The 22,200-nt window shown below is 43.6% G+C and overlaps 1 protein-coding gene across 1 annotated transcript in view; it reads right to left on the bottom strand.

The window, feature by feature from the left end:
• Window positions 1–347: 347 nt before the first annotated feature.
• TRABD2A (TraB domain containing 2A) overlaps window positions 348–22,200 on the bottom strand; it is an 83,515-nt gene continuing 61,662 nt past the window's right edge. The window contains exons 5-7 of the mRNA XM_055791666.1: window positions 14,115–14,205; window positions 8,526–8,783; window positions 348–4,996 (exon numbers count right to left, since the gene is read on the bottom strand). Coding sequence (XP_055647641.1) covers window positions 4,816–4,996; window positions 8,526–8,783; window positions 14,115–14,205 — 530 coding nt within the window. The 3' untranslated portion in view covers window positions 348–4,815. The remainder of the gene's footprint in view (window positions 4,997–8,525; window positions 8,784–14,114; window positions 14,206–22,200) is intronic.

A 22,200-nucleotide genomic window follows, 5' to 3' on the forward strand; every position in this document is an offset into this window, starting at 1 on the left:
CAAGAGCGTTAATACATTGTGATAGACACTTTTTCCAGCCTTTACTGATACACACAGTCTTTTTGATAAGAACAAACCTGCACCACAACAGGACTGTGATCTTGAAAGGTAAATTAATTTCAGCATCAGACCTGACCTGAATAAACCTCATGTGCATTCACTGGTGGTTACAGGATAGCAGTCTGGATGAAGCAGAGTAGGAGGGTAGAAAATAGCAATCAGTTTCACCATGGATATAACAAGATCACCTTTTATTAATTTTCATGGCTTAGATTTTATTTTTTGTGTTAAAGGGTAAATGATATATTTTGTCCACGTTTTCTAGACAGCAAGCCACTGGAGAAATACATCTTCTAAAGCACATTTCTTGGTTATCTAAGAGGTTTCAGCCTGATTTCTACACACTGGCTGTGTCACAGTGTTTTAAATAGCTGATCAAAAGAGGCTATAACAACCCACTGAACTATATTAGCTTGTTATCATATTTAAGGAGTAATTGTGCTTTCAACTCTACTGAGACAAGAAAGATCAGCCACAAGACTACCGTGGTGTTCAAAGAGAGGGATCTGCTCTTTCAGTGCCTGGCTGTTTTCCCTACTTAAAGAGTGCGATATTTTCCCCTGAAGTGTTGTTGCAGAGAGTACAGAAGGAACACAGAGGGGAAAAAAAAAAAAAAAAAGAAACAATATGTTTAGATTTCTTAATTTTTATTTATTTACCTGCCTCATGTAACTCCTGCAGTTCTTCCCTCTAATCTGTTTTAGAAGTGTAATTTTGCTATATGAATGGTTAAAAACAGGAAAAAACACCCACTTTCAAAAGTTTCAAAGTGAAAAGAAAGAAATACAAATCACTGAGCAAGGTTTTTTGCATTACTTTGTGTTCTTTTATGCTTCTGCACCTTTAAAATAACAAAACCATGCAAGGTCCTTAAGGCATGTCAGAAGTTAGAATGAGGTAATCCACAAAGTTTATTGATCCCCTCTCACATTGTTGTAATTATTATTTAGGAGGGATGTGTACATTTTTAGACCATACCTAAACAACAAGAACGTTATTTTTTTAAGTGTTTTTATTTTTCACATCCCAATCTGAAAGAGTTTGAAAGTAAACCAGCACTGCATCACCAGCTTGCTAAGGAGCATTCACAGTTCACAGAAACTCTGTGTCAGGTAGGAGCACATTACTGTGTATTAAAGCACATTGAGTGAAGTCATGCCTCCTGCAGTGCTTTGCAAGGAATCCTAGTTGCTAACCAAATACCATATCAGAAAATAAAGCTTCAATGCAGCAGCAGAAAGAAAAAGCTGTGAAATTGCAGGAGGTAGCTGTTGGAAGGTAAATAAGTTCAAAATAAATGGTGTCTAACGCCTGGTCCATTTATCAGCAAGTAGAAATAAAGTGCAAGTGCTGACTATCTCAGGAAACAGCAAGCCCTTTTCCCAAGGAGGATGTTTGTCTGCCTTTTTTTTCCTTGCTATATACATAAATGTGAAGTTTTAACATAATTAAAAAGCATATATATCATAATACAGTAGTCCATTAGTCAAGCTTAGTCAAGCAACAAATATTCACAAGAATTCACAATACACTGCTGAAAATCAGCAATAGTTATAACATATACTCTCCAACATTACAATTTGATCAGGTGGTGTGTAGAATATATTATCAAACTAGTACATTTTGAAGTGAGTAGGTTTCTAATTTCTGCTAATAACTTTTCAAATAGGAGCCTCCCAACAGAGAAAGAGAATCTTGACCACAAGGAACCCATGGCAAGAGTCCCAACCATCTCAAAACAGATCTGTTAACAGAGAACATTGGAGAGAGGATTTATGAGAACTATTTAAGCAAGAAGGGGAACAGCAAAGTGCACAGGTTAATCAGTAAGTACAAAGGAAAGAGAATGGAAAAGGGAGACCAGGATGTTCAGATGTAACAAACACTTTGTAATAGCAGTTAGAGAATGCAGAGGCACCTAGCTCAGGAGACAACATGAGATTTCAGCCCTTGCACTGACGAAAGGAGTACCTGCACCTTTCACAGTTATTTCTGAGTCAAGTCTGCTACTCATCACAAGCCTGACAGTATCTCACTTGCAAGGCCACAAAAACTATCTCAGCTGCTTGGGAGGGACAGATAGAGGGACAGTGAAGTCTTCCAGGCACATGATGGGACCGGTTGCTTTCCTGATGCTCTCCTGCTCAAAGAAGGGTGATACCTGAGCAGACCTTGGCCATTAGGATGGCTCCTCAGGCTGTTCCAGTCCTGGTAAACTTTTCTTATTCTGGAACTAAGGAGAAACAACTGGACCTCAGTGTAGCACTCCCCAGTGGTCACTGTAAACAGCTGAGTAGCACGTGCAGTTAAGTAAGGCTCTGCTCTCCATACCAGTCACAGTTTCAAGACTTTGGTGTCCTATGGCCAGTCGGCAAAGACTACTCTGGAAGAAAAAGTGAGGGGTAGGAACCACTTGGTTAGTTCACAGGTACCAAGCCAAGCTCATGAGACCCTCAAGAATATCTTGAAAGAATCTGATTACTTTGCAGAAAGACCCCCAGGATGGAGCTTCTGTGGGCACACAATCAATCACAGTTTAAGGACATCTTTATTTCCCTGACATAGTCAGGCACTCGGACACAGGCTACAAAATAAGTTATGCCACCAGAACTGAATTATCCATAGTGCTGCTTCAGGTCTCTGTTACTCCTGAGTGTTTTATAATTACTCTTCCCTCATGCCAACCTAAGAAAAACGTTCATGGCTGTTCCACTCAGCTCCTTTCACAGAGGTGACACTCAGGAGCAACCATGGAGGAGGGAACAAAGGGAAAGGTCAGTCTGGGGCTATTTTACACAGCAGCCTTTGTCTTGTAATGGAGAAAAGAAATGCCTCAGCCCCTTCTCCTAGTGCTTCCAGAGCCCTTTGGACCTGTGCCATACCTCTTCATGCACTTCTGAAGGACAGAGGAGAGGGGGAGGAGAAGCACTACCAATGCATAGAGTAGCAAGTGGCAGAACACACTTGGACATAATGTATCTGATGCCCCTTCAGGTGCACTGGTAAGTACACACGTGCTCAGTTTGTCAGGCCTGCAGTGCATCTTGTAACCACGCTATCTGCCATCTAATCTGCTCCCCTCAGGTCATATTCAGGCCAAGGAAAACAGCTCTGGACCCACCAGGCCTATGACAGTGAAAGATCAACCAGAGAGAGAGACAAGGGACGGCACATCACCAGCCCGGCTGCTGTGTAAAGCCAAGGAAGCCAGAACGCATTCAGGACCCTGAAGTCTTGTAGTAGTCCCTATAAGAAGGAACATACAATGAGATGGTTCCATCTTCTGCCTCAGCCTAGATATATTTCTTTCCCCACAGTGTGGCTGCAAACTGTGGTATTTAGCCTCTCCTTTCTCAGTTTTCCTCAGCAAATTGAGAATTTGTTCAGATTCAGTTCTTCCGAAGGGGGGTCTGAAATCTGAGATTAAGAGATTAAAGAACTGTTAAGAAAGCTAGAACCATTTGCTTTTCCTCCTCCCATGTGCAGTAGAAGAATGAGAAGAGGTACTTTTTAGAGGCAATGAAAAAAGCAGCAAAGCATATGTACATGCACAGGAAGGAAAACCTGAGGGTCTGTTGTCTCGCTTGGCCAGGTGACTGCTGTGTTTCCAAGGTACAAGGCTCAGCACATTGGCTCCAAGCCTTCCCATGGGTGAATCCTATGAGACCTTCCCAGGCAATGAAACCCTCCTCAGATGAGGGAGGGATATGTTGCTCGCTAAACAAGTCAGTGTGATAATGAGGTTGTCCTGCACAAACAGAGAAAACCATTCATCACCACTTCCAAGCCTCCTACATTCAACAGTCAACAGCATGTCCATTTTAAGTAGACAGCAAAGGACTTAAAACAATTTGGAAAGTCTGAGAATTTCCATTGAAATTGGTGGAAAACTTGCAAAGATTTCCTAGAATGAAGTCTAACTGTGCAGAAAAGGAAAAGAAAGCCCTTTATCCCCAAAAGTGATTCCATCTATAAAATAACTATGTATTTGTGATGTAGAAAGAGAGGGAAAACCTGCATCTGGATTTCTCAGATCAGCTCTTGAGAACTTCCTGTTTTGGAAGCATCCAACAGTATGATTGCGAAGCTCCCAGGTTATATTTTTTCTTAAACATATATTAGTTTGTGCTTATGAAACTTGTCTGGCCATTGGAGGTCCAGGTGTACCCATCTTACAACAGCACCAAACAGGCGGCAGAAACATTCTGTGTTCAGAAGTCTTTAGTGGTTTATTCTATTGTAGAAGGTGTTGTCATGAACCTTTAAATGTAATCTGGAGCCCTAACGAGCAAGAATTAAAAGTATTACCCAGTAGAGACATAAAATACTAACCTCTCTTTCCCAGCTGTGCTTGTATGACCAAGATATTCTGGTCTAACAAACAAGTTAGTGTGTGTAAATCTTCTTACAAGGCACTGAAGGTGAAAAAAGTGTAATTTAGTTGGGCTCATACAGCTAAACAACAGCTATGTTATAGCAAACATTATAATCTCCCCAAAGCATTATGGGATAACATGAAATCATTCTTCTGCAAGAGAAGGATAACTAACACTTTCATTAAAATATCTTCTCCTGCTTTGGGCAGGTCAAACCAGTTAATAGTGTTAATGATCCAGATTCAGGAAAAGGAGGCAGTTTAAGAACACCTGAAAGAACAGGTGTCCCACTCAGTCTTCTATTTCTGTTTTTTTTCACGTAAGTTTCTTTTTTTCGCTTTTTAAGGTGAGTTCCCTGCAGTTTGTCTCCCCCTGTGTTTCAATGCAGCCTTATCATATGTAAAGTCAAAGTCAATAGTGGGAGGAAAATGGAACGGGAAAGCTGGTGAGCGCTGCCAGTGTCTGCACGAGCGTGACTAGACCGTCTGTGGCCCCGGGGCTGCGGTTCAACCGTGATGTAGCCGTTAATGATGCGGATCCGGGGAGGAGGGTCCGTAGCACTGCAAGGCAAGAGAAGAACATCAGTCCAGACTCAGCCCAGAGCCGCTCCATGGTCATCAGCCTCTGTGTCCCACCATCAGTCTCCTGGGCTCCTGGGAATGGTCTCTTGTACTGGTTCCATGCTCACCCGAGGACTGTCTCCTGGTGGCAGAGCACTGCCTCATCGCTTCCTCACAGGTGTGGGCAGCTCCCATGACAGCCCATATGGACCAGGGTGCTGCCCAGCTGAACTGCAAACCAGTCTTGAGGGGGAAGAGATTGAGGAGGGTGGAGGTAGCCCTTGAACACCTGCCCTGTACACAGGCCTACCCAGCCAGCCTGCCCATTGCTCCCACACATTCAGATGGGCAGGACCACCATGTTCCTAGCACCTTTCAGCTAAGCAGAAAACATGCAAGAAGAAAACAAGCTTTCTTGCAGGGGACTATAACTGTGGCAACATGCTGAGCACAGCAGGAGTGAGGCACCTGCTTTCAGCTGAATCAGTCTTCCCCTGCCATGTCTGTATGTGCATCTTAGCATGGACCAAACTTGTTCCTGTACTACAGAATTACAAAGGGTTTACATGACATGCTTTAAGGAGAGGAAGAGCTACTTCCAGAAATGCATCCTAGAGTCACCGGGAAACGACCACCACATCCCAGAGTATCTCCCAGTGGTAGTGAGGACTTTGAGGTGGTGATGAACAAGAACTGAGTCAGAGGCTATGTGATGCAGAACTCCCATTATGGCAACATGTGATGGAGGAGAGAAATTTGTATGCTCCAGACTGAAAACACCAACCATTCCAAACTGAGGAAGCTCCCACACCATGGCAGGTCAAGAGTCAGAAGGGTCAGATACTGCACAGGTGTCGTTCTTTTTGTCAATGTATTGGAAACTATGATTGACCCCACAGCTGTTAAGGCTGACGTACACCCCAGGGCCTCATGGGGCTCTGTGGAACCAGAAGACAAATGGGGACAAAATTAAATGCAAGTCTACCTGCCAAATAAAAAGGCATAGTAATTTTTCCTGCTGCCACTCCCCCCGCTGCTGTGCACCATTCTTGCCTTATTTTGGCCACCCCCATTAAGAAAAATGGTTTGGGAAACTTGAAGGCAATTAGTATCCTTTTTAGAGACACTTACCCTTCCATACCCGAAGGTCCCCACAGAAGGTTTGAACAGTAACTGGAGAGAAGCCAGCTGGCCACACATCAAAGAAATACACCTGACAGCTAATGCATACAGGAGCACAAATGAAAGCCACTCTGCCAAGCAGACTATAAGATTGCATTAAATCACTTGAGCTCTGCCTTTCACATTTTCAGGCTCACAGGAGGAAAGCTGTGAACGGCCCAGACATAAGAAACCTGACAGCGCTACCTGTGCCTGGGGACCCCAGGGAGTGCTTAGAGCAAGGGCTGAGGCTCGCAGCGAGCCGTGCCCTGCGCACCTGTGAGCCTGAGCCCAGGGGGCTGCATTTCCGTGGGGACACGAGGTGGCGCTGTCGGCTCAGCCCAGCCCGCACGGCACGGCCCGCTCGCGGCGCGGGGTGTCGGCGGGGCCGCGGGGCCGACGTTCCCCGCCTCGCACAGCCTAGACCCGGAGCAGGTGGGGGCTGTACGCGAACGGCAGCTGCCTCTCTGACACCCGCGGCTTTCCCTCTGTAGCAAGGGTGCAGCGATCTCCCAAGGCAGCAATAAACATCACTTACCTGTCTTACCCCGTACTCCCAAGCAACACCTCCACCTCTAGAAGTTCAAGCTCTCTCCTGCTAAGGACCCACACCCCTAAAAAGAATTTGTCACCTAGTACCTGGGTAAGTTTCTAGCACAAAGGATGACTTAATTAGCAGGAGAAAAAAGGAAACATTACAAAAGGAGGAAAGGAGGCATTCACTGCTCCCAGGCTTATGCAGTAGTTTCCTAAGGTTACCTTTGCTTTTTACCTCACTATTGCCTTGCAGTACTTGCAATCCAGTATGTACCTCCAATTTAGTCACAGTAGCATATCCTCCCATCTTCCCTCTTCCTCTGAAGGCACTGATGCTGCAAGTGCATGTGTATCTCACATCACTGTGTCCATTGACTTCCCTGAGTTTCATATGAACAACTGCATGTGAAAAACTGAACACGTCAGTGTGCTGGCAGGGAGGGATCTTGAGATCATAGAGACTCCAACTTCAACAGAAGCTCCAAAACCCCATTCACAAACAACTGGTATCAACTACATTAATAGAAAGTCAATGACACACTAAAAGACAAAATCAAATATGATGACTATAAGGATTTGCTGACTGGTGAATCTTGGACTCTTTGTAGGTCTGTCAGTGGGCATGCAAACCTCCATGCACATTTATTCGTCTTCCTTTCTCTCCAGACTACTCAGACTTGGGTTGGAAGGAAGAGCAGAGATAAGACCCAAAAACTACTGTAGAAACGAGGAAAAGGAGTCTGGTCTAAAAAGTCTGACAATGGCTGAATGCTTAGAGCAGAACAACAGCTGTTGCACCTGCTTGCATCCAGCCTGAGCAATGTCTTACTCAAAGAAGTGGTACAGCTGAGACCCAGGGAAGTGATATAAGAGGCATAGAAGAACCATGATATACACAGTACCTCAAGGAGCTGGAAGAAATATTCTTCAGAGGAAAGAAAAATATTAATGTAGAAGCTTCATTTCAAGAACTGCAGGCTTTTCCCCATCATCCTGACCTGTCTTGTTATGTACAGTACCACAAAAATAAAGTGCTTTCAACCTGAGTATTAGATACCAGAGATACAGAGACATAGAGTACAAAAGTGAGCAGACTTAGGTCTGTGTGTTATTAGACAGGAGGGAAACATTAAGGTACACATTCAGCCACAGGCCTAAATATAGTTAGTGAGGGACAAGTTAGCTTTTTCTGCAGGCTGCTGTAGTTCTTGTAGTCGAGTAAGCTCTTCTGGTTGAAAACTAGGGGGTATGTGTGAACCTTTGCCCCTATATACAATACACTCAATTTTTAATATCAATTCCATCATCCATTAGGTTGTCATCTCCCTTTCCAGATCTCCAGTAATGCCACAGGGCTCACATGCTTTTTAAGACTGGAAGAATACAGAAACTGAAAATACTACACAAAAACTGTCCAAATGCAAGGAGTACACATGCCTGATACGGCAGTTTCCACATATGCAGCAGCTCTTGGAAAAAGGTCCAAGGCTTTTATCTATACCATCTACCGCAGGACCCAGCCTTCTGTGATAGAGGACTACCACATGCTCACAATCCCTCAAGCCCAAAGGCAAAATGGTCTAGACAAGGCTTCTATTGTATTATGCCCAATATTCCACAAACCTAACCATGCAGCAGAAGCTGTTTTGTCATTAAAAGCACAAGCAGCCTTGAGCAAATGTTTCAGCAGGAATCACGGTAAGGTAGAAAGTCACATCCTGCCCTCAGCATGTATCTAGCCCCTGTGGAAGTCTGGAGTACTGAATTAACCACTGCAAGTTAAAGTCCAGTTTACATGACAAGCCCTCCACCCTTCCCAGCCGTTAGGTACCTTTCTTCAAGGCGAACCCAGAGGTCATTAAACTGTCGCAGTTTTTGCTTCTTCTGCTGCTTCTTTTTCTTCTTTTTGTACTTCCTGTCTACCTTCTCCAGCATGTCGATGCTGTCAGGGAGCAGCAGGTGAGGTAGGACTTCTTCCTCCTCCTCCTCCTTCCGGGCATGCAACGGCAGTGGGAGCTCTTGGGACGTGACATAGGCGCTGTGTGCCGGTGATGATGATGAAAAGGCTAACAAGGTTTTGGGGGGGGTTCTGCTGGAAGGAGGAGGGAACACAGATAATATTTGAAAGGGCTTTGAGGGAGAATCCTGGTACAGATGCCATCAAGGCACACACACAAAACAAGTATTTCTCCCTGATGTCTCAGCTGGATGCTTATTTCTCTATCTTGTGCTCCTGCCCTCCCTTCCTTAACTCAATATTCTGATGAAAACTGTTCTCTTTAATGAAAAAAAGCTTTGGAAAAGTGGTAACCTGGAACTGCAGAAAGAATGCAGTCTGGCTGATGGTAGAATAACTCTTGGCAATAATGTTGTGTATCTAGAAAGAGACAAAAAAGGAATCACTCTCTAAGTCATAAGAGGTCAAACCACATTCCTGTTGTCTGTTGTACTGCGGAACACAGACCAGATTATTCCTTTCAGCAATTCCTGCCCAGAGCCAACTAACTTGGAGGGCTAGGGGAAGGGGCAGGGACAGGACAGCTAAGGCACACTAGTTGAAGGAGCCAGTTCTAGACCAACAGGTCTCACTGGTGGAGAAGACAAGTAATGAGCTAGGGCACAGACTGCAGTCATAGCTGCAGAAATGCATCTTGCGAATTACCATCTTTGAAGGGAATGGGTCAATATACCATTAAGCAATTCTTTGGGCCATCTAGTCTGCAGCAACTGGAAGCAGACTAGCTGTGGCGCTGCCAAGTTCACCATCATCTAATTTTCTCTTTCATGAAGCCAGGTGGTCCAGAGCAGTGAATGCATAGCCTTTATAAAACGTCAGGTCAGGGGACATGTCTGACACATAAGAGACCAGAGCTCAACTCACTGTTGTGGCATTCACTTCTAGTGTAAGCACTGATGACTTCATGCTGATCCAAAAAAGAAGATAATGCTGTCCTACCACTCAGATAAGCACACCAGGGAGCATGAAATTGTGGTTTTAAAGGGTTGTATCAGACAAGTATGGAGGTCAATGTGGAGAGGAGAATGCAGAGGAGTCATAGCCCTTCCACAATGCAGGAGTGAGCTTTGCCCACATTTATAGCAAGTAATGAGGGAGCAGGAGTCAGGACTTCAGCTTTCTGGCTGCACAGATCCTCTATTAGGTTGGCACCACTATCTAGCACTACAAAGCAGCTCCAGCAAGTGAGATACTGCAGTGAGACTATGTGCATGCACAAACTCACAAGGCAAATCTTGGAAGCCCAAAGGAGCACTCAGTCAAAGCCCTCAGAAAAAAACTATAAGGGCTACGCATACCCAACTTCATAGGAAGGTGAAATACTGAAGAAACAATCAATCAGCTCTACCTTGATTCCTCAAGATCTGTTTCATTATACTTAAAGTAAGCAACATTTCCTCATGTACACTCCAAGGCAGGCAGTCTGCAGTCTCCTGTCAATTCATCACTCTGCTGGCCCACACTTATCCTCATTGGAACAAAGCAATTCCCCCTCGTCATTTGTTCATGAGCGTTCTGGACAAACGCACAAATTCAGTCCACTCTGTGGATACACAGAGCACAACAAAAATATCTGTTTGATCTTTATGACTACTTCATAAAGAGAAGAGATGCAGCAGTCATCTGTAAGAAGACAAAATTGAAGACTGGCTTGGGCTGAAATTCAGAAAAGTAACAAGACCACACACCACTCTGCAGAAACCTGGCTTCAGTCAGTAAAACCTTTCCAGAATTATAGCGTGTTTCTTTTCTGCCCTGCAATAGCATCGCAAGGAGTAGGTCCTGAAGGAGACATGTTTCAGCATGACTGCCATTTTCAAGCTAGCCCATCACTGTGGGCACATCTCTTTGATGGAGAATAAAAAGGGTTCATCCTGAAACAGGTGAAACGAAGTCGTAGACTGTAACATGAGGAAGACAGTAGAGGGAAAACGAAGAGATTTTAGTCTTATTTCTTGCAAGGAAAATCACAGACTGATCACGTGGTGAACTTTATGTGACAGAGACTGGTGCAGAATGGGTCTTGGGCTATTGACCCCTTTCAAAATCCTTGTGACTGTCACACTCTCACTTTATCACCTGAAGTTTCACGACCCTTTCACTCTCCTCCACAACACCTTCACATCACCCACCCTTTTAACTCCACCTTACAGAGTGACCCCACCCAGTTGTCTCCAGAGACAATGGATTTTATCTCTCTGAAGGTCATCGGCTTATGGTTCCCTTTCCTGCAGTGTCTCTCCACTGTGTGCCTTTTCCTTAATTGTGAAAGTCACAGAGCAGGCACCAGCCCTCCCCTGTAGATTTGAGTGCCTTGCTGCCTGCAGCCTCCCCTGCCAAACTCGTGTCCATACCACGCTGGAGTTCAGCATTGCTACAGGCACAGACAGGATGACCTCTATCCTGCACGGCCAGTTATTTATTCTGATACTTGCAGCCTCATAACTCTAATAACAACAGACACTCATATACATAACCTCCTTTGCAACACTTCCTGCAGCCAATTCTTCCCAGGACTGACAGAGCAATCACAGGAAAAAGCACACAGATGCAAAAGCATGTCCTTCTTCCCCAAGGCCAGCTCCCTCTCCCAGCATAGCAGTTAACAGAGGAGTCAGGAAGCACCTTAATTAAGGCTGTGATTGTGTGATGAATATTTTACCATATATATGTATTCTAAAATCAGGATCAACAGTTAAAGCCCAAAATAAGACAGTAAGAGCTTGATTGAACTTGTGGCACTATTTATAAACTGTCCTTTGTGCTGCTGTGCAGTTGGAGCAGCCCTTTTGCCTTCCATGCTTTGGTGACACCACAAAGAAGGAGCCCTCCGGCACTCATTCCTCTCCCCCTGCAGACGGGCAGGATGGCAGCCCTGTCCGCAGGTGAAATTGTGTTACTGCATCCAGCAGTTTGCCTGTTACAGGAAAACATGCATAATTATTCCTGCATGTTTCTGTGTTCCTGCACGCAGTATCTACAAGATACCTTAGGAGGGACTTTCTGCTTAGCCAGAGCACAAGCAGCAGCAGACTGTGCTGCTACTGTACAATGTCATGTTGTGGAGACATGGAATGGAGACAATTGCAGACTTCCTCATCTTCTTGTTTTAGGACTGCTCAGCTAATATCCCCTACTGCATCGGACAGTAGAACAGCCATTTGAATGCTCTGTCTCAGTTCAACCACTTGCCAGTTTTTTTTCCTCTCTCAATTTTGTCATTTGAAATAGCCCATGGGTATTGACTTAACTGTGTGCAGCACTGCTATCTAGGACAGTAGCTGGATATGTTTCCATATTTATGTGGGTTGGACTGTGTTTATTGACTCAGACTGCCCTGGACTTTGGTCCTTAGAACAAGCCCAGGATAGCAGTCAAGTGAAACCCTCCATTCAGTTCCCAGGACTCTGACGTACTCTTGCCGCAGGTCTTTCCCTCACCTCAAATGCTCTTCTCCTTCAGAACACACATTCTTCTTGAAACTTCGTATTTTAGATCTGTTTCCAAGTCATCCAGGAATGTTAACATCTTTTCTCAAAGAAAATATTAAAGTGAAATTTTCTTCAGCTTCTTCACTCAGCTTTAAAATCAAGACACCATGAAAGATGTTCTGTCCAGTAGTTCTAATGAGAGGTTTGAGATGTAATCAATGCCAAACTGAGGGCTTGCAAAAGCACAAGAATCACTGGCGGGACAATGAACTCCCATGATGTAGTCAGAAAAATGGGTGCCCAGCTACCCTGATGATGGTAGGTTGATACCTACCTTCCTGATGCATAGCCTGATGTGTGAAGATCTATCTCTCCTTTTCACAGTTGTCTGCCCTTGATTTCCTTACAGCTATACGTTTAGAGATGGGGTTTATTTACTCTCAAGTATATATTAAGCATATTAAGCATTCTTTCTTTAAGCTTTAAGAAGCTGTTATGGTTGGGTTTAGGAATACCTAAGCTAATGATGTTCTGAGGGGGAAAATATCAATGCAGACAGGTTTCTGATTAACCCCATAAACACCGATACACTGAATTGTCTATCATGACTGAAGTGTTATAGGATCATTAAATCTTCTGCCTAAGCACAGAGAGCTTCTCCATGTCAGACTACCTGCCTATTAGGTGGCAACAGGTTTAGGGGTTGCATTTGTGTTCTCATGGGGATGAATCTTTGCTCATTTTGTTTCACTGCATGTAGAGTTAGTGGTATATGTCCATGTCAAGAAACACAGCAAAAACATGACCTGCCAGAACTTGAATCTCATGGTCTGAAAAAGGCAGACATGCTGCAAAGAGAAAGATGAAGCAACCAAAGTATGAGAAAAACATCTGTTATTATTTTGCACCACTTCTGTGTAGCCTCAGGCACAAACCAAGCCTTTGTACTGGGCCCCTTGTATAAAAGGTGATCATCCTGCCTGAAAGCCTCATATCAGTAATATGGGGGAAAAGGAACAGAGATGTAAGCACTGAGGGACAGCATGACTGACACAGAGGATAAGAGGGAAACAGTACCATAACTGGGATCAAACCTTTTTTCCACTGTGGTCTTTAAGCAGTGATATAAGGAAGAGTGGGAATGTCTGACAAGACACAGGAGCACATGTTTGGCAAGAGTCCGGAGAAGGGGGAGACAAGGATTGCAGACCCTAAGCTGGTGGCAAGAAGGCCAGGAAGAGGTGAGTCAAGAGCACATGTAATTCTCAGCAGAGCATGGAACAGTAGATTATTTGGCATTTTGTAGTTTCTGCAACCATAGAGATGGATACATGCATCCAGTAAGAAATAAAAAGAGGCAGTAAGGGTATATCCCGAAGGACAACTCCAAGATGAACAAAACCAATGAAGTACCTTGGCTTAAAAATGCAGAAGAGAACAGGGGACATGAGAGCCATCAGTCATGGGGACTGTATGCAAAGAGGCTGGGTGGACTCTGGCAATCAGATTCCAGGCTGAGAGAACAATCAGAAAGAATCAAAAATAGCAGTGAAAGAGAAGGGAGGCAGGACAGTCAAACACATAAAAGGGAGGAAGAAGGAGCCTGGAAGCCTATGTGGTATAAGAGAACATCCAGACCTGATGAACCAAGCATGCATACTGTATGGCTGTTAGTTTAAGAGTTAAAAACTTACAGGGGAAAAAATATTTTCATTTTATCAAAAAGACCCCATAACAAAACAAACAAACAAACAAACAAACAAAATCCCCCAAACAAAACACACAAAAACCCAAACCCAAACCAAATAAAATCCTGTTTCCAAACTGGCTCACGGAAAAGAAATGCAAACAGAGGAGGAGAGAGGGAGCCTGGCTCATCAGTAGGTATAGTCCCATCTTGCACTACCTCTTCTTGACTGTTTATAAACCCACCCTCCCAATGGCTGCTCAGCTAGATAGAAGCATGCATTACTTGTTGATGGCTTGTCCAGCTGGAGTGTGTTCTACCTCGTACCCTTCTTTCCTCAAAACATCAATCACTGTGTTGTTGCCCATGAAGTGACCTGCAGTTAAGAGAAAAATGACATCAGAACTCAACAAGCATAAGGAAAGAGAAAGAACAAAGTTCTTCCTCATCACAGGAGGAGTGCCACACTCAGGGTAGGCAGTGCTTTACCACTCCCCACCACCATGCACCAGAAGCACAGGATCTCTAACAAACAATAACTGAACTTTCTCACGGTCACTTCAATAACACATTCTGCCTTTCTAAAAGGCAGAATTGATTGAAATTACTCTGGACCCGCAGGCTGTTGCATTACCAAGCTACTGTGGATTTCTTGGGGCAGTAAGAGATGAAGTCAGGAGACACTTGTTCAGGAGCAGCACTGAGTCTACAACTGGTGGTGGTGCAAACCAGGTCAGAATCTGGCTGCAGTGCATTCATCATTTTAATATCCTCTGGCATCATAAAGGCACTATCTGAGATGTTGGTCAACATCACTAACAATTTATAAATGGTTAAGAATCATCCAACTGCAGAGAACTGAAAACAGCTCTGAAAGCCAATGACTTAAATCAATCCCTTTCATTCTTTCAGTATAAGCCACTGAGGACAGAAACTCCACTTCAGTCATGTTGACAAAAGTTTTGGAAGGACTTAGCTAGCTCTGCCCTAATTTTACCCCTCTTATTTATGTGTCCACTCCATTTCCATACAGTTGTGGTGGTTGGTCAGCCCATAATTTGGCATAATGAGTAAATGACTACTCAAAGGATGCAGGAGTATTCCTGAAGGACTGTATGCTCTGCACACTGACTGACTTCCACCATCACTAACACATCAGACAAGGCTGCTGAGAAGCAGATGGACAACAGAGGCTTTGTACAGTCCCTCATAGATCTAGCTTTCTCGAAAACATTTGTTCATTTAACAGCCTACATTAATTAAAATTAGGCTTGAGCAAATGACTTATTAGGGGGATCTCTTGCCTCTGTAGGTAGATGTAAGCAGTGCTAGAACTGATAATAAATTTCAGAAAATCTGTTTTCCACTAATATTATTCATAAATACGTGACAATAAACCCACCAGAATTATTCTAGTAGCCAGGAAACCTAAGGACATAGAAAGAGAAGTTCAATGGTGATGAGATTAAACACAGGACTAAACCCAAGGGATTTATGATTTTTCACTCCAAAATGGATTCAATTAATTAGGAGCACAAAATTCCAGTTTCTTATGCCACAACAGCACAGGGCTTATTTGAGCACAGGTATTTATCAAGATGAAGTTTCCCCAAGAGTCTAAGAACACAAACGTATCTAGCTTAAATGAAATATTTTAACCAAACACTGCAACACACACACCTGTCAGGTACCATATTTTCTCACTTACTTAAGCAGATTTTTCCTCAGCTCCATGGTCTATCTTTTGCCTTTAGAAAGAGTAAAGCTAACATGCCATTATATGGACCTAACCTAATACTATTGGTATCTGTCACTTGCCAATGGTTCAGCCCCACATGTAGTTTGCTGAGGATTTCCACATGTCAGCAGAAAGACCAGATGCAGCAGGGAATGGGAATGACTGTAATTAAACATTGCAGCTGAGTAAAATTAGCCACTGGTAGGCCACTACTAGGTATATAAGGTGCTAGACCTAGTTGCTGTCTCCCACCTTTAACACAGAGGAGAGGTATGTGCAAAGGGAAGGGGAGAGGGGATTCACAACTCCTCCACCCCTGCCTCCAGAAAGCAGAAGAAAGGGGTGCTTCCAAAGGGTGATCCACCCCTTGTGAAAGTGAAGCAGGACAATTCAGACTTTTAGAGAACTAACTTTATTGAGAAGGATAGGGGCAACGTATATAGAAAGTTCAGGCTAGGCATCCATCACATGCAGGCAATGCTGGATGAGCTGAGCAATGAAAAGCAATGCCAAGACTCTGAACTCATATTTTACTAATCCAAGTCCTTCAGGAGGAAAGGGACAAGACATAAAGATAAGGAATATATAGGGCAATCTATGCTGTGAAAATAATTTTCCTCATGCCAGTTTAAGAGCTTACAGTCACATGCATTCACATCACACCATCAAACACATTACCCCCATCGATCTTCAGTTACCCTTGCTCAGAGCAGCGATTTAGGTTGGTATGTAGGAAATTACCGTAGCACATGGATTTCAACCTGCTCGTGCGATATCCTGAAGCTGGGCCATAATTTTCTTTTTAATTTGATGGATGATAAGAATACCTTTTATACCACAGTCACATGTGCAGGCCTTCACAGGAAGACTTTGCTCATTTGTTGCTGATGCAACAAGTTATATCTGCCTGTGAAAGAAAAATGGTGTGCCAATATTGTGCAAAAGAGAACAGATGAAATTAATAGATATGTGTAAAACAGAGGCATACACATATAGACAGGCATGTGACATTAGATTGTTCACAAGATGTGATCAATCGTGAGCCCCTCAGGCTAGGTACATAAAAGGATTAGGTGATGTCAGTGTTTGCTGTCCAAAAGGTGGGCTGCTGTGCTCCATGAGACAGAGCTGGTCTGGTGCCCAGAGGACCCAGCTCTACCCAAGCTAGATGCAAATGAAAAAAAGACAGAAGGGTGAGGGTTTGAGGTACAGGACCTAACCAGGAGCCTCTCTAGCATCAGCACTTTTGCCTCTTTTCTGGGAATAGTCACAGAAAGAGCTTGGTGGTGTGTGAGAGACCTGATTACCAAAAACAACTGTAAGAAACATGAGAAATAATGACTCCAAGGTTTAAGATGAAGCAGCTACACTGCAAGTGAGACTTTGTCCAAAGTCACATGACAGGGAGTAGGCCTCTTTCACCTGTTTTCTGTTTTAGCCTAACACACTTGAATGCCCCCCAAAAGAAAAGCCCCGGGCCCTGTCCCATCAGAAAGCCTGCTCTTTTCTTTCTGTACACAGCCTTGCATTATCCTCATACCCCTAGGTGAAGAGATTCCTCTGAGAGGTCAGTTTACTCTGGTAGGGGGTTGGGGAGCCATGAATCTCTATTCTTCTGTATTCAAGCTCAAAGAGAAACTAAGAAGCTGTTGTGTGCACCAGTTCAGCCATGCACTCTACTGGAGAGTCAATAAGACTCCAGCCTTTAATCTGCATTGAAAGGAGATGGCATGCAGGGACCACAACAGGCAATACGCTCAAACAACAATGCTCTTTGACTAATGTGCACTTGCAGACTAGTCCACACACTCCTGTGGACATGCATTGAGCTCTCCTGACCTTCCTCAGTAGCAATACCCAATCTTGCAGAACACAGGCTACAACTATTGCCATAAAATCCACTTTTCTTGCTTGCAGCTTTTACTGCTAGTGCATGCAGAGGTGTTTTCATCTAGGTAACTGTGCGAGGACTGTGGGTTTCAGCAGGGGGTCCTGAACCAGTCTGAGCCATCATGAGGCTGAATGAACAAGGAGATACTGCACAACAGAAGTTCTGTTTCTTTTCCTGAATAGTTACTTTTTATCTAAAGCAAGATTGTAAGGCTGAAGAAAACTACATTCCTCTCTGAATTTCAACAAAATCCACAATTCCAGGCTGGCTGATACACAAATTTCCTTGGCCTTCTCTTGGAATCATGTAAAAGGAAACCCCCAAGCCCATGTAATTCTTTATGTCTGCTGTATTTTCCTTGGTAGAAAGACAGCGCTTTCCATGTGCCCCAGAAACATGCCAGGACCTCACCATCTACAAATATCCCAAGACAATGAATCACTGGATGTACGCATAAAATAACAAAACTGTTTGTTAGGAAACCTGATCTGGATTGCTGGCCTCCAAGAAGTGGTGGCAACAGCTACAGCACATGATCATAATAGTGCAACCACAAAACGGCACAAACAGTTCTAGCCACTGGGGACATCGTAAAGTAGGATGTTTATCTCTGCCTGGGCTGGGAGTGCTCAGATGGGCTTTTTGTGCCAGAGAGTCTATGGGTCACTGAAACAAGTATTTTCAATAATGTTTTAGAGGTACAGATCTTATTATTATTTAGAAGCTTCTTGCAAATACCCATGGCAACGATCATCTGCTATCATTCTTCTTAGATTGCTTCCAAGATTTGTATAGATAAATTCATATAACATGCCCCAGGAGGGTGAACAGAACACTTGGAGTGTCTGGATTAGAGATACTGACCTGTAAAAAGGGCATGACATGAGGCTGCTGACTATGCTATCCATGAACAAAAAAAGAGAAACTTAAGCAAAAATTACCACTTAACTGTAAGGCACAATGGACAGTTCATCCCTCTCTATGTCACACCTATGGCAGGATTCTTCTCCTACCCTTTCAGTAATCAAAGTATCCTCCAGTAACAGCCTGTGAGCCAATAAAGCCATGGAGAAGGGTTCAAGACTGCCAGTGCTCCCTCAAAGTATGCAAACCAAGCAAAGGAGAATTCCTGATGGTCTGGAGAACAAAGAATCATAGAATCATTTAGGTTGGAAAAGACTAAGATCATCAAGTCCGACCAGGACTGCCAAGTCTGTCACTAAACCACATCACTAAGCACTGCATCTATGTGTTTTTTAAATACCTCCAGGGATGGTGATTCCACCACCTCTCGGGCAGCCTTTTGCAATGCTTCAACACCCCTTCAGTGAAAAAACTTTTCCTGGTATCCACTCTAAAACTCCCCTGGTGTAACTTGAAGCCATTTCCTCTTGTTCTGTCACTACTCATCTGGGAGAAGAGACCCCACCTGCCTAAAGCCTCTTTTCAAGTAGTGGTAGAGAACAGTAAGATCCCCCCTGAATCTCCTCTTCTCCAGACTAAAGAACCCCAGTTCCCTCAGCCGCTCCTCGTAAGACTTGTGCTCCAGACCCTTCACCAGCTTCATCACCCTTCTCTGGACATGCATGACCCAAGTCAGTCCCACAGGTATGTGCAGTCAAGAGCTGAAAGTTCACATGTGGCAGATCCAGCCAATGACATAGAGGATGCAGAGTACTCTTAAACAATTTCATTGGATGGAATTCAAACTGCAAAACAGACATCCTACTCCTCCCACAGGTACAGATCACTTTGTCCACCTTATGGGCTGATGAATGCTAAAGTGATCCTTACTGACATCAGGTACCTGGCAAAACTAAAATGAGCTCCTGAAAGACACAGCTCTTAGGACACAATGACTAAGAATGGAGACTCAAAAATCAGTCATGTGATATCACTACCCACAGCATCCCCACAGGCAAGAACCCATGGTCTGTTATCCCCTGAAAGGAGCTGAATGAGAGAAATAGAAGCAAACCTGTGGAAAGAAAAGGATGCTCCTCCCTATCCCCAAATCTCTACTTAGTTTAACCTTTTGGCACAAGGACAAGGGACCGCTTATGCTCTGTGAATAACAGGCAAAGTCCATTTTTCACACATACCACAAAGTGACCTCACTCTGCTTCCACAAAGTACTAAGTGACCAGAGAAAGATAACCCTAACCATGTCTTACTGGTGGAGCTTGGCAAGCCATATTGGAGGCAGTCATACCGTAGTCATACCATAGCAAGCACAGAGAGAGTCCTCAACTATCCGTAACCAAGTTACTACCAAACTTGATTGCAAAAATATCTGTGCACAACTGCAGAGAACTTCCTATACAGGCTGACAATGGCAGCAGTGGCAACCATTCCCAGCTGAGCACCCTTGAATAAGGCTGTACTTGGTGCTCAGAAATCCCTCATGCATACACATAGTTATACTTTTTAATTACATGTTGGGATGCAGAACATGGAGTCATTTTAATGCAGTTAGTAAAATTCTGGAGGAAAAAAAGATAAAGTATTTAATACGATCCAAAGCAAAAGAAGGAAAGCAGGTAATGTGATCAACTGTTACATTAGTTTCCTTTAAATGCATGCCTTTGTAGACACTGTTCAAGAGAAAGACACTGCTTTCAAGCATGAGCACCATGCACCCAGGCGAGGTGAGCTCACACTTCACTTCTCCCAGCATCAGAGGGAGGAAGTCCTGTGCAGGAGGTAAACAGAGGTTATTGATAAAGTAGCTGGTATTCCTGATCTGCCACCTAAGTTAAAACAGTTTCTCAAAGAGAAAACATGTAACACTAAAAGTAATAAAACCTTCTTGCTTTCCAAGTTGGGAAAAGCTCAGGTACCAAAACACAAACCAAAGGACCAAGAGCACGGTACTCTCACAAATTTAGTGCTGCCAGGAGAAGGGAATGACAAAAATTGAAGGTGATGGAGGTGGCCCTAGGGGTATTGTACATCAACTTAAAGACTTCCCGAACTCACATTAAGTGAGGGACTACAAAGATGTTGCATTACAATACTTCTGCATGCATGTAGATCAAATCCCCAGCAAGCAGCCCTACTGTGTCCTCCAATCCTTTTAAGACTGCAGACTTCCAAACATACTCCTTCCTGTGACTACCTGTAAGATTAAATACTACTCCATAAACACTGAAGTTCAGGTTTTACTCCACTGAGGCCAGGTCAAGTGTTTGTTTTCAAAAACCATGATTTCCTTCAAACCTCTTTTTTAGTACAAAATCTTGGTGGATTCAGTCACTCTCAATCCAAAGCGGAAAATCTGGTGGGCAAGACTGTGGAACATTGGTAATCTCTATGCCCCAGAAAAAAAATTTCACTAAAGATGGAGAGATTTAAAAAAGGTGCCTCAAACCTGCATTCACTCAGGAGGAAACAAAAAACAACCCACCATTTCTTTAAAACTTATGTGCTTTGCTAATTAACTCACCTATATGGAATTACTAAGATTCATTTTCCATATTTGTTTGTAGGAGAATCATGTAAACATTAAATCCTTCTCAGAATAGTTGAAGATGAAGGACTTGCACAACATGGGAAAAATTGCCTAGTACCACAGAAAAGAACCATATGAAGTTACAATTTGCATGAGCCAAAATGAAGGCATTTTTCTTGTGAAAGACACCAAGACACTCTTATCATCCAGGTTCTGTCAAAAACTAGGTCTCATAAACATATGACTTTTGGTCCTGAGGATTCCCATTTTTACCTTCGGGTAAAGTCAAACTTTCTGATAACTACTGACTGATAATTGAAGCTAGAGAAGGGTTTTCCACTGATCATAAGGCCAAATTTACAGCAAAGTTAACATAAGGAAAAAGTTTACAGCTCCATATCACTTATTTTGTAAAAACTGAGTCAAAAGGAACAGCTTCTGTTTAGTCAGCCTTTGCCACTGAGGCTGCATCTGCACCGGCATTTACTCAGAGTTTTCCACTGTTGAAGCTCTAGTCTGATTAGGCAAGCAGACCCTCATGTAGGCAATTATGTTAGCAGCCAGCATTTTGTTACCAGTAAGAGAACAAAATATGAATGCTATGTCTGAGCTGCAGTATTCATAGCCACCTCTGCAGTGGGACCTGCTCCCATTCCACCCCACTGCTTCCCACTATATTAAAACATACAAGAAGAGATGAAAGTTTTCCTACTGTAGCTGCCCACTAAAGGTAGCTTGGATAAACCCTAGCACTGAGAAGCAGCTGATGGTCACCACACTGTCAGTACTTGAGCAGAAACAGCACACAGTTGTTTGAACCTGGCTGATTTTAACAGTTGTACTTACTAATACATTGGAACAGAGGTTTCTGCCTCTAATGCAGAAATGCAAAGCTTTCCTTATTTCATGTGTCAGACATGCCAGGAGGAGCGCCCTTCATGTGAACCCTGGGGCTTTGGATGTGGATCCTGCCTCCACACAACATTATCTATCCCCTTCAGGGGTTGTTGTTCTAATAAACCCTGTCATTAGCATTCTGCAGACTCAAAGAGGCTACTCAGGAAAACAGTCTCAAACTGCTGGGTTGTATCTGGCATTCTCAGATTACAGAGGTACAGGCACACCTTCAGGGACTCAGCCTTTCCTCCCAACCAAATAGGCTAAAGTGATGCTGCACTGCAGAGACATAAGAAGCAAGCAGGCAATCAGCAAGCCCTTTGTGCCCATGTAGAAGTGATGTAGCCCCAGAAGATTCATTTAATCTGTTTTATCATTATGTTATCGTCCTGCC

The sequence above is a fragment of the Falco peregrinus genome, chromosome Z, assembly GCF_023634155.1.
Source record: "Falco peregrinus isolate bFalPer1 chromosome Z, bFalPer1.pri, whole genome shotgun sequence".
NCBI classification, from domain to species: Eukaryota; Metazoa; Chordata; class Aves; order Falconiformes; family Falconidae; genus Falco; species Falco peregrinus.